Source organism: Centruroides vittatus, unplaced genomic scaffold (genome assembly GCF_030686945.1).
Source record: "Centruroides vittatus isolate TY-2023 unplaced genomic scaffold, ASM3068694v2 contig_355, whole genome shotgun sequence".
NCBI classification, from domain to species: domain Eukaryota; kingdom Metazoa; phylum Arthropoda; class Arachnida; order Scorpiones; family Buthidae; genus Centruroides; species Centruroides vittatus.
In genome coordinates, this window is record NW_027122178.1 from 47469 (window position 1) to 61230 (window position 13762).

At 29.5% G+C, this 13762-nt stretch overlaps 1 protein-coding gene across 1 annotated transcript in view; it reads left to right on the forward strand.

The window, feature by feature from the left end:
• Window positions 1-13762, forward strand: part of LOC136974706 (attractin-like protein 1) — a 77367-nt gene that overhangs the window by 42467 nt on the left and 21138 nt on the right. Inside the window, exons 12-14 of the mRNA XM_067269645.1 lie at window positions 1394-1532; window positions 10247-10456; window positions 12509-12709. Of these exons, the coding sequence (XP_067125746.1) occupies window positions 1394-1532; window positions 10247-10456; window positions 12509-12709 (550 nt within the window). The remainder of the gene's footprint in view (window positions 1-1393; window positions 1533-10246; window positions 10457-12508; window positions 12710-13762) is intronic.

Here is a 13762-nt window from a genome sequence, read left to right on the forward strand (position 1 = left end):
TTAAAAAATTAAAACAAAAGAATAAAAATATGAACAAAGAAATAAATAACAAAATAAAATAAAAATACATAAAAATGAGAATATTAAATAAATTAAATAAAGAATGCAAGTAAAAGAGGGAAGGGAATGTGAAGAAAGAGACAGTAAAGGGTGTCAAGGTCACCCAATATGCTAATCATAGCAGGCTTTCCAGGCAGTCAAAAGGTCATTGAGGTCCTTATAATTGATAGGACTACCTTTTGGACAGATTTTTAAATGTAGAGAGCTTCCATGTAACATATATGATCATATTTCTAATGCCTTTAATGACTTTAGCTTGTTGCCAGCCCACATCAACAGAATCAGAAAGAGCATAGGCTGCAAGGGTCATAACTTGGTTGGACCTCTGAATGTCATACTTATGCTTCTTCAGTCCTGCTTCTAAAAATCTTGAAGTGGCCACTGTGTACTGAATGTCATGTGCAATTTCTCATCTTTAAGAGAAATAGTTATACTTCAGAACATTGCTAGAGTTGGGGGATCCTTATTTATCATTATATAAAAGCTTGTAGATTATTGGATTCCTTTTGTATAGGATTTTTTGTCCAGTGGCTTTACTAATTTCTTTATAGATGTGATGGAGGGGGTCTTGCATATCCAACAAGTGTGTAGTCTGGCCTTAAGGAATTGTCCTTGTTTTTGTTGGGTTCCAATTGGAACATATCTATATTGGTTTTTTCTGTGAAATTTACATTATAGACTTTTAGAAACTTGAATTAATATACTAATATAGTGTGAACTGTTTAATACTACAGATGCTTGCAATATTTTAAGAACCATAATTAATGTTAAATATAAGTAAAATAAGCTAAAAATTGTACTGAATAGAAGGATGGCAACAACTGCAACATAGATAATCTAAGTGAATGCTTGTCACTTGCAATATAATCTGTGGCTATTTGATAAATGAGTGACAGTTACAGAAATGTTAAGTGCCTTCTTGTAATTTTTTTTTGAATTAAAAGAATTGCTGAAAAACAATCATGAACTTGTATTAACCTAAATTAACTTTAAAACCTAATAATTTGTATATAAATGTCAAGGCAAAGTAATTTATTGCTTTTGAGAAAGTATTTTATGATGCAGTTTTTGTGAAACTTTATATATTTTGCATTAAGATGTGCCAGAGAATAATTTTATAGTTGAAAAAACTAAAACATTTGATTGTGAAAATTTAAGTTATAAACTATACTTTCTAATCATAATATTTTAGTTTGTCTTTTTTGTGTCTTAAAACTGCTCAAGAAAATCATCTTGCCAGATTCTCATGTATAACAATCATTGTGTATATTCTTGTAAATTATTACCTTAACTGTATTAAATATTAAATTTATTTTTCATTTATTTCATCTAGAAAATAAGGACTGTTGATAAGTGTGAAGAAGTTGAAAGTAGTAACTGTGATAAATTACATAATTGCCATGCTTGCCACACAGAATATCATTGCGGTTGGCAAAAAGATGAGAAATGCTATACTTTTGTTCGAGAAGCAGGTAATATTTTTACTCAAATAAAATTTAAATAAATTATAAAAATATTGTATCAAGATTTCAAGTAATATGCATCTGTATTTTATACATGGTTTTTGAAAAGTAATGTGCCATAGGAGATTGTGCAGAGAAACTTACAGACAAAACATTAAGAGTAAGTGTATAATGTATTGGTTGTGACGCATCATTTCAGTTCTGCGATATTGTCACACTGAAATTGCATGATACATTTTATTTCATCTATTTAATACACAAAGTGTTACTATTATTGTATTATTGTCATGTTTAAGTTTATTTATAGTAAATAAAACTGAAAATAGTAATAAAAAATGGATAACATGTCATGTTCTTGCTATCATCTTGATATCAAGTATTAAAAAACAAGTTCATTTCTTACAACATACTGGTTAGTTACAGAACTATGCAGCTGCACCCATAATAGTTGAAAGTGATTCAACCATCATATATATTTTGTATAATTAATTTTTGCTTACCAGTATTGCAGACTGAAAATGATGCATCCTATAACCAGTGTAATATACACTTATCCCCAATACTTTATCTACAAGCTTCTCTGCACAGTCTCTTGTGACACATTTGAGAAACTTTTACAAAATTATATGAAAAATCATTATGATGCTTGTTACATTAATATGTTATAATTGCTTTAATTTGGAAATGAATTATTTATTTGATTTTAAATTTATTCAAATGGTTTACAAAATTTTTGATTATTTCAAAAAATAATATGCCATTTTGGAAATTAGAAAATCAAAATTGACGATATTTAGTAACAGAATCAATATAAATTGTTTATTTTTATTTAATTTAAACAAGTAATTAACTACAATAAATGAAAAATAGCATGAAATAATAAGCATATAAAATGCTTTAATATGTGCTGATCATTTGATCCTATTTTTCATTATGTTGCACTGTAATTATTTTGCTAATTATACTAATTGTTAGTATTTCTTCTCATAAAATACTTTGATCAAGAGATATAAAAAGTATATATTAAATCTTTCCACAATATGAAGAAACAATGTTAGTGATTTATGTATCAAATATATTAAAATTGTAATACCGTATTAGCCCGAATATAACGCGATATTTTTCGACCATTTATTTTCCGTTAAAAAATCGACTCGCACTAAATTCGGGGTTTAAGTAATGGAATGTAATATAAACAAGGACATTTTCCTACTGAGGATGAAACGCGACTGAACGTCCGACCAATTCCTAGCTCGACTGACCACTTCAAAACAACCATGTGATCTAGTTAGTAGGCCTGCGCTTTTGTTTGCATAGCACTACTATAGTAAGGCTATGTCTCCACTCGTTAACGTCTCATGCAACTGTTTTGTTTCATTTGTTTTTTGCTCTAGTGACTAGCGACGGTTACTTTACTTTTTTCTTTATTGCCCATAAAAAACGAGTGAGAGTAATAAAGGCAGTGTTGAGAAAAAAGGCTCATCAAAGAGTCAAATAAATAAAGGTACCAGGAGAACCTACGATATGAATTTTAAAATTATGATTGCAAACGAAGCAGAAAGAACAAACAACTTGAGAGCTTCGAGGAAATACGAAGTTCCAGAAGTAAACATCCGCCTATGGAGAAAAGATTTAAGGAAATATAACAATGCAAATTCTTCAAGAAATTAGTGGACCTAAAAAAGGAAGGATTAATGAAGTTGAGCAGAGAGTGATAAAATTCGTAATAGAAAAGCAAAATGAAGGGTGCCCAATATCCCGTGAAGTCATAAGATTTAAAGCGTCAGAAGAGACTGCTAATTTAAACATTCCTAGAAAGGACTTTAAGGCAAGTATGGTTTGGTGTAGAAGAATGATGAAAAGGAACGGTTTATCACTATGACGGCAGACAACCCTCACGCAAAAACTTCCTGACGACTTTAATGAAAAATTGTTGGCTTATCAGTGCCATGTTATATCATTACACAAAAAGCACAACTACAGTCTTGGAAATATGGGAAATGCAGACCAAACACCAGTCTATTTTGACATGCCTTCTGACCTTACGGTAAATAAGAAAGGTGAAAAAACGGTCTTATTGAAGTCAGCTGGTTTATGAAAAGTCTAGAATTACTGTTATGCTTGCTGTTACTGCTGACGGACAAAAGCTTCGACCTTACGTTATATTGAAACATAAAACAATGCCCAAAGAAACGCTGTGTCCAGGAATTGTTTTTCGGGTCCAAGAAAAAGATTGGATGACAGAGGAGTTGAATGTGATACGGGAGAAACGGCCAGGTTCTCTGAGAAACTCCCCTCTCCATGCTAGTTCTTGATGCATTTCGAGGCCACCTTAAGACAAGTGTTAAGGAAAAAATTGAGGCATTGGATTCCGATCTTGTAATAATACCGGGTGGTATGACTTCTCAGTTTCAAGTCTTGGATGTGGTGGTTAATAAACCATTTAAAGAGAATTTTTGAAAAGAATACAACAATTGGCTATTATCGGGCAATCATCTATTGACACCTTCAGGAAAAATAAAAAAACCCTCAGTCTCTCTTTTAGGAGAATGGATTGCCACTGCCTGGCAGAAGATCGAACCTGAATCGATAGTTAAAGGTTTCAAGAAATGCTGCATTTCCGATGATTTAAATGGGACGGAAGATGACATTTTGTGGGAGACTGAAAGCAAGAATGAAAATACTGATGATGCCGATGTGACATCAATGAGTTCTCATTTTGAAAACAGTTCTGATTCTGAATAAACATTTCCGTTTTTTGTTGTTACTTACGTAATATTAATTTTGTTTTACATTACTCAATTTTATTGACATGAATTTAACCTGTATTATTAGCTATAATTACCTAAATAAATGCTTATCTGATTGAATTTTACTTTCTTTGAATTCTTTTATGAGTATTATTTTTTTTTCTAAATATTTTTATGAAAATTTCGGAGTTGCATTAAATTCGGGGTCGCGTTATATTCAGGCTAATACGGTATATTGGACATTATTCATTACGAAAGAACTTACATGTAAAAGTCACATAGTGTACAGTACATAGTAAACAAAGTGACCTGCTTTTGAGTTTCATTATAGATCACATAACGTTATCAAATTTTTGCAATGTTTGCAATTGTTCAAAAAAATTACAATAAATCAAAATATAAAGCTATTTAATTTTACAAATTTCCGCTGAACTGAAAGTGCACATTAACAACCAGGGACAGAGAGTCAGAGTCAAATCTTTTTATGGGAGTCAGGAGTAAGAGTTAGTTTTAAAAAACTCAACTCCTACTCCTAATACTTTGAGTTGTGTATTTTTTCACTGACTCCCTATCCCTGTTAACAACTTGGATTATGCAGGGTGGGGCATAATGGAGTCCCACATTTATGAGGTAAACTAAAAAAAAAAATGGTAAAATAATATGGAAAAAACTTCTTATTTATTCAAAGTACATGTAAGAAAGTTTTTTTGGTTAGGTTTTAAAAATGATGTCATCCAAATGTTGGCCTTCATGAGCGATGCACATTTGGAGCCATTTCTTGAAGTTTTCTTCAACTCTCACCAGCATATCTGGTGGAATTTTGGCAATTTCCTCATGAATGGCCTCTTTGAGTTCTTGTAGGGTTTTCTGCCTTGAGATACCCCCATAAGAAAAAGTCACGGGGGCTCAAATCAGGAGCATGGGGGGCCATTCAATGGCTTCTTGTAAAGATTAGACAACCGGAGAACATCTCTGCCAAAATTGTGCGAGAACAACAGTTTGTATGGGCTGTGGCTCCATCCTGTTGAAACCAAAAGCCACTTGTATTGTATTCTTTTCTTTTGGGCTGCAAAACATTCTTCAGCATGTCATAATATCGGTTTGAAATCACAGTAACACTGACGCCATCCTCTTAAAAAACAAAAAGGCTTTATGATGCCCACACACGACAAAACACACCAAATGGTGACTTTTGGGCTGTGAAAAGGTCATTGTGGAGTTCTCGGGTTTCCAGCAGCCCAATAACGAAAATTCTGCTTGTTCACTGTGCCATACAGATGAAAATGTGCTTCATTGCTACTCCACACAATACCTCTAGGAGGCACAGCTGTAAAGATTTAACGACATCATTTTTAAAACCTAACCAAAAAAAAAACTTTCTTACATGTACTGTACTTTGAATAAATAAATAAGTTTTTTCATATTATTGTACCGTTTTTTTTAAATTCACCTCCATAAATGTTGGACTCCATTATGCCCTACCATGTACTGTATTTTTGCAAAATGACTGACATGCCGGAAACCCTAGGGTTACTTGCATGTGTGTTAAACTGCAACTAAAAAAATAAAATGTAACAAATCAGATGTAACAAAATTAGTTGTTAATCAAATGTAAAAAAAAAAATTCTTCCAATTATAATAAAACTAGCAGGTAGGCTCGGGCAAAAGCAACGATAGCAACGATAGCAAAGATTGAGATTATTACGTTATAGTTACAAAAGAAAAAGAGTAATTTCATCAACAAACTAAGTTTTTCTAAAGATAGGTTGAATTTGAAAATCGAATGTTCTAATATTGTTCGATTTTCACGACGTGTTCTGATTATATCATTCGATTTTCATCAAATGTTCTAAAGAAGAAAAATTGAGAAAAACTGAACTAATCACTAATCTGTTTAAATTTGAAAATCGAATGTGTTCTAACATATTACTCTTTTTTTTTTTTTTTTTTTTTTTCCAGAGCCCGTAAATCTTGCATGTTGCTTTCTCTTGTTCTTCATTGTTATTTAACACTTCCATTGCTTGACACTTTCATGTCGCTTTACTCTATCATTCTCCATTGTTACTTAACACTTTGGTACTTAAATTTGGTACCCAACTGTGTACCAAATTTCAACTTTTAACTCCTACCATTTTAGCGAAAATTAAGATTATTCCGTTATAGTCAACCTTACCCGTTTTCACAGAATGCAAGAATTGGGTCTTCCCTGTTTGCAGACTAATTACAGAATTTTTAGATGGGTCTAAAAATATGTTCGATTTTCCACAGAAATGAAAAAACTACATCTGCGTCTTGCGCATCTTGTACGTAACAATGGAATTGTTAAGAGAAAGCCTCTTAACAATTCCATTGTTACGTAACACTTCCATTGTTGACATTTCCATTGTTACTTGACACTTCCATTGTTACTTAACACTTCCATGTTGATGGAAGTGTTAAGCCTTAATCCTGTCCCTCTCCCCCGTGGGGAGGTATTTCGAAAAATCCCTTCATATTGTGCATTCTCGTGACGTACCCTAACTGTGTACCAAATTTCAACTTTCAACTCCTAACCGTTTGGGCTCTGCACTGATTATTATTATTATTAATATTATTATTATTATTATTATTAACTCATCTCGATTATATATATAGATAACAACATTGTAATCAATTTAATTTATTAACAGATGTTTAACCAAAGCTGATTGCTCTCGTGACAAATCAAAAATAGTGTCCTTTTAAGTCAACTTTGTTTAAAATTTTGACTGAAGTTTGATACATTTCTAAAAGTATGTCTTCTAAAAAGAAAAAGTATGTCCTTTTTCTTTTTAGAAGAAAAACATTGAAATACAGTAGAGAGTCGTTAATCTGAACCCCGGTAATTGGAACGATTTTCAGTCGGACTGTGTTGTGCTGAATCGAACGTTTTTGATACTAGATTTACTTCTAAAGTATAATTTTCATGTTTTTATATTTTTCAATGTATTTATTTTGTTTGTACAAAATGAAGAAATAATTTTTAACGATACAATAGCCTCAATTATTATTATAAAAATTTTTGTTAGGCTTAAAATCGACGAAAATTCAACATGAAGCGACACGCAACAGAGAAAAATTTGAACATCGGACAGGTTAATATATTTTTTCGTACATAATCGGTAATCCGAACAAATCACTAATCTGAACAACCCCAGTCCCCAATTGATTCTGATTAACAACTCTCTACTGTATGTGGAAAAAGAAAATTTTAACTTTTTTTTTTTTTAGTTTTTATATTTTTTTTTTAATCATAAAAATGACACCCTCAAATTTGGTATTCAGGACGTAGACTCCACTAGCCCCATCCTAGTTATGCCAGTGTTGGTAATCATATCTTTTCTGTCTGTCTGATATCATATGAAAAAATTATGAAATGAATCAGTATTAAAAGATATATACTATTTTACAATTGCCTCTGTTTTATTGTGACATAAGCAAAATGGAAAAGAAATTTGCAATTATTCAGATAACGTTATAAAATTTATATTTGTTAGACCTTTTTGTAAAATCGTTTGTTTTTTTTATCCTGTTAAATTTGCAATATTAGATGATGTATTATGAAATATATATCATTTTATTAATCAATGCAAATTCTATTTTATAATACTTAATATTTAATCACAATTATAATCATTTGTATAATTCTCATTTCTGTTCTGCTAATCAGAATTAATTTTCTTTTTATTAATTCATTGTCAGCTTTATATACAAGTATTATTGCTTGTCCTCTTTCATTCAGGAAAAAGCAGAACAAATCATTTTTATTTTTAACAGAGAAGCATCTTTCTAGTCATAATCTTATGTAAACTTAATTATTTTCCTTGAAATTCACATTTAAATTGGTGTTAAAAGTGTTGGAAGTTGTTAAAGAAACAATAATAAAATCCGGTATATTTTTCTATTTGTAGAGAATATAATATCGCTACAGGTTCCTTTTTTAACAAAAATCTTTCAAAGAAAATGAATTTGAAACATCTTTCATTAATTTTCCCAAAAACAAACTCTCTCCTTTGACTTTCCAACATTCAAATCTTGTTATGCCTTTTTTTCATTTCAAAATTTTTTTTTTTTTTTTAATTTTAAACTTTTTCTCTTAACAGTCTTTTTAAGTTTTTAATTTAAACTTTAGCATCCTTAGAACAATAAATAAAGTAACATATAAATATAAATCTGACAAAGTATATACCATAGAGCAGCATACATATATATAACACATACCACACTCGGGGAGAGGGAAACGAGTAGATCCCATATCACTACACTACTAACACCAAAAGACTAGTGGAGTTGTTAAACTATATTCTTATTATGTCTAATTGAAAGTGTACACTAAATCGTCTTCAAATTGAGAGTTTAAAACATTATTTTCTTTCTACTGCTTTTAAGAAGAAAAGTGATATCAATAAATGTGCAATAGTGATGATCAGTAGAAATTTGCAGAAAACTGTCTTAATTCCCTAAAATGGATAATTCAAACTTTTTTGGATTTTCCACTTGTTCTAGTCAAATTAAGAAGATTTGATCATATTTACATAATTCTAGATTTAAAAAATAAAATAAAATATAGAATATTGAATACAAAATAATGAATTGAAGAGAAAAATGAAAAAAGTTTTGAATACTTTGAGTTAGAATAAGTTAAATGTAAATTATATTGATTATCTCAATCACTATATCAAATGTTGATATGCAGTAATTTGTTTTCAAATGTAAAATTTTATAAAAGGAATGACAAAATTTACTCACCATCATTCAATAACTGTTTTTATTTTATGTAAATTACATAAAATAATTTACAGTAAACATGGTAAGAAGTTAGTCTGTTTGAATAATGTTTTAAACCATTACATCTGAAATTTAATAATCAATTGGCTAATTTCTTGATTTTTTGGGCTAGACTGTTTTGGCTGATGTAGAAATAAAAATCAATTCCTGCTCAGATTTGATTTTCTCTTCCAGAAACGTCTAAATTATTTGATTTTTATCTCATTTTATTTTATATTATTAAATTTAATATAAGGTGGCAGCCTAACTGAGCCATCTTTTGGCCAAATTATTTAGTTAATTTAATTAGTAACTAGCCAAAGTGTATGAAAAATTCAGCAAGAGTTGCTTAACTTTCCCAGTGCCATCTCTTATCATATTTTATTTTAATATTTTTAACTATTATAAAATGGCAAAAAGCATAATTTTGAGTAGGGATAGGTTTTTATAAAAAAATTATAAATGCTAATAACAAGTAAAATCATCATTAAGTCAGACCCTACTGGAGATACATATGACCCTCTTTATTTTTTCATTCCTTCAACATTTAATCACCAAAATTTAATAGTATCAATTCTTCCTAATACTTAAAAAAACTTAAAATAAAAAACTTCTCTACAAAATTTCAGAAATTTTCAACAAAAAGTACAGAAGTTATTAAGCTTCAAAGAGGATGAACAAAATTGTGTTCCACACACACACTCTCACACTCACACTAACATCCATACATTTAAAAAAAACCTCCAAATTTTTTTGCATTTTACATTTAAGGTGTCTTGGATCAAATGCAAAAATTTTGGAGGAGTCATTTTTTGACCGATTTCCATACTTGTCCCTCTGTTATATATAACATATGACTCTCTTAATTTAATTTAATTTAATTTAACCAGTTATTTAATTTGTGAGATTTAGGAAAATGCACCGTTTACAGGTTTGAAAAGTTTGTTAATATTCTCCGGTGTTGAGATAAAGATGTGTAGTTAGATATAACAATCAGGAAAGTAAAAATATGGTAATTCAAATCTGTTTGTATTAACTTTGGCCATTTTATGTGCCTAACCACTTTTATTTTTTGTCAAATTCATTAATTAATATAAGTTTTACTATAAATTGTTTAAACCATAAAAATTATTTTTTTTGTTAATTGTTTTTAAAAATATACATTCAAATACAAATGTGAATTTACAGGTAATGGCACTGAAAAAGCAATATTGTCAGATGATTATAGAGTTAAATGCGAATTACCTTGTAGTAGTAGAACAACTTGTGAAAACTGTACAAAAGGTCCTTGCATGTGGTGTAGCAACCAACGTTTGTGCATTGAATCAAATGCGTATGCAGCTGTATTTGCCATTGCACAGTGTATGGAATGGACGACGACAGAATGGAAATGTCCTGGTATGTGTTCAATTTATATAAATTTTATTATAATAATTTAACAATTATTGTGTTATTTGTTATCGGCAGGAAGAATTGGTAAAAGTGATGCTAAATTAAATAACCATTCTTCACTGATGATGATAGTGATATCTATGTTTAAAGAATTTTATCATATATTCATTAAACATGCAAATTTTGTTTGTAGATGGGAGTTATTTTTTTTTTATCAGTTCAAAATATTTCTCTTTCTAAATAAAATTTTAACTATCAAGTGTAATTTAAACTAACAAGGGGAGGGCATAACCTGGGAAATTCACTTTGGGATGAGACTTGGTATATAGGTAGTACTCCTTTAGGATGTTCAATCCTCAAAACAAGAAAGTGCAATGGCCAGCCAATTTTAAGAAAAAGGCCTTTAAAAATTTGAGCTCAGCTTATGTACTAATAAGTTTCGCTAGGTCAGCAGCTGCCGAGCAGCTCAGTTGACATTGTTCTTGGCTACCGCCAAGTCGTTCAGGGTTCAAATCTCAGTCTCAATTAGTATTTTTTTTTTCTTTCTAAAAATTTTTTAAAATAAGTATTTTGAATATATATAAATATTAAAATTTTATTATAATAAATAATTTCATTTAAAAAAATGTTTAACACATATTACATGTCATTTTAATTATAATAATACAAAATAATTAATAATAATAGTTATAAATAATTAGTTATGGAACAACAGTTTTCATTTATTATTCTATTGTATCAAATTTTTCGAAGGTTACTATTCTTATTAATTCTCACCACTTAAAAATAAAAAGTATAAAACATGTCTTTTATATTCATCCTTTACTTCCATTTTAACAAAAATAAACAACTAAAATGTTTCCAATTCCAACAGTATTATATAAATCGAGATCCAATTTAACACTTCAGTGTGAAAAGTATCACATTAGACTGACATTTTCAACAGCAAAACAAGATTTTTCTCAAGGTCATAAAAATGCGCATGGACTTATGGACTGACCTGATATTTGGAGTGTCAGTTTACTTTTGGATTTCGAAAGAGATCATAGTGTTCCGTAATATATCACACCATAATACAAATAGTTTCAATATTTTACAGTAAAATGTCTGTGAATGAAGATACTATCAGTTTACCAACAGTTGATGATGATGATTATTAATACACTTATTAATTATTTTGTATTATTATAATTAAAATGACATGTAATATGTGTTAAACATTTTTTTAAATGAAATTATTTATTATAATAAAATTTTAATATTTATATATATTCAAAATACTTATTTTAAAAAATTTTTAGAAAGAAAAAAAAAATACTAATTGAGACCGAGATTTGAACCCTGAACGACTTGGCGGTAGCCAAGAACAATGTCGACTGAGCTGCTCAGCAGCTGCTGACCTAGCGAAACTTATTAGTACATAAGCTGAGCTCAAATTTTTAAAGGCCTTTTTCTTAAAATTGGCTGGCCATTGCACTTTCTTGTTTTGAGGATTGAACATCCTAAAGGAGTACTACCTATATACCAAGTCTCATCCCAAAGTGAATTTCCCAGGTCATGCCCTCCCCTTAAGATAAACATCAATATGTAAACAGTCAAAAAAAAAAACAGCTGCTTTTAAAAATATATGAAAATGGTTGTTGTATGAAAGTAGTAAATGGTTGGACATTGAAATTGGAAGAAAAATCTGTGGCCATTTGGCAAACAAGTCTGGCAGTTAAGGAAATTGTGAAATTCTCTCTTGTTATTCTATCCAGATTATGGGTTACAGAACTATCTGGAGCCATAAATTTAATGCTTAACCTGTAATTTCCAAACGAAACTCTGATTTGGCAAGTTCAGTGAATATATCCTGTGCTGACAATTTGAGTATTTGTTAGAAATTATTTGTTCTTTTTAAATTATATGTATTATATGTTGTATTATATGTACAATTATGTTAATGGGTTAGAATTATTTTAAAATATTTTTTAAAATAAATTTATTACTAGTGTTTATTACTGTTAAATTTGTTTATCAGTGTTAAATTATATTTTTAAACATATTTTGTATTTACAGGATTATTATGTAAAGATATTCAGACATGTGATGATTGTCAGAAAAATCCAAAATGTGGTTGGTGTGATAATGGAAGTGGAACAGGATTAGGGCAGTGTTATGATGGTTCTGATTTAGGTCCAATGACATTTAATGGTTTATCATATCTTCTAAATAATACTTTGTGTCCTTCAACACATTGGCACTTCACATCTAGTCCTAGTTAGTATAAACATATTGATTTGAATAAGTTACTCTATTGATTATTTCTATGAAATAGTTACAAATTTTATAACTCTAGAAGGTTTTTTCAAATTCTTCAAAATAATTTATCACAATTAATGAAATTAAATTTGAATAATTTATTTTTTATTAGAATAATATATTTAAAATCCATTATGAACTACTTTCTGAATGAAATCTAGGTTAGCTTATTTTCAACATTGTAGCTGAATAAGCTAACGTATCAGAAAGTACTCAGCAAAACACCAAACATAACATACAAATAACACCTTATCCTTGCCGAGAAAATATTTATTTCGAAAACAAACGTTTTCAACCTGATTTACGGGCCATCATCAGGTTCATAAAAAAGCATACATGATTATGCATTTTATTTGCAGACATTTTTATTTTATGCAAACAAAATGTGAAGTAAAGTTTTAAAATAAGCTTCTAAGAAAAGAATACAATATCTCATTAACAGTAATGTGTTAAATTTCACAACTATCATAATTAAATTTGCATATCCATATCCAAAATCATCATCATCATGAAAATAGCAAATTCTCCAACACCTTGTTTGCTGACAAAAACATATCTATGTTAAGTAAAGATAACTGTGAAAGCTGTGTTAATTAAAACTGCATTTATAAAGGGATTGCCACAATTAATTTCACACATTAATCAAATCCCACATTAAGTAAGGGGAAGCTATGTTTTTGATAGCAGTAAAAAATTATGATTACAATGAATAGATAATCATTTTTTATTTCTTCCATTATTTCAAGTATGACTCTATGACTTTGGATATTGCTCAAAGATACTCAGAACAGTTCTTTGCTTCATCTTTCTAGCTAATTAGATTTTTTTACTTTGCATTTTGCGTTACTGAATACAACCCAATATATATAACATGTAATAGATTATGCCTTTTAATTGTTAACAAGAACTAACATTAAAAGGCTGTAGACTAGACTATCTTTTAGACTTCAATCCTTTTTTTAGACTAGCCTTAATTAGTCAAGGCCTAATCTAGAAAAAAAGGATTAAAAG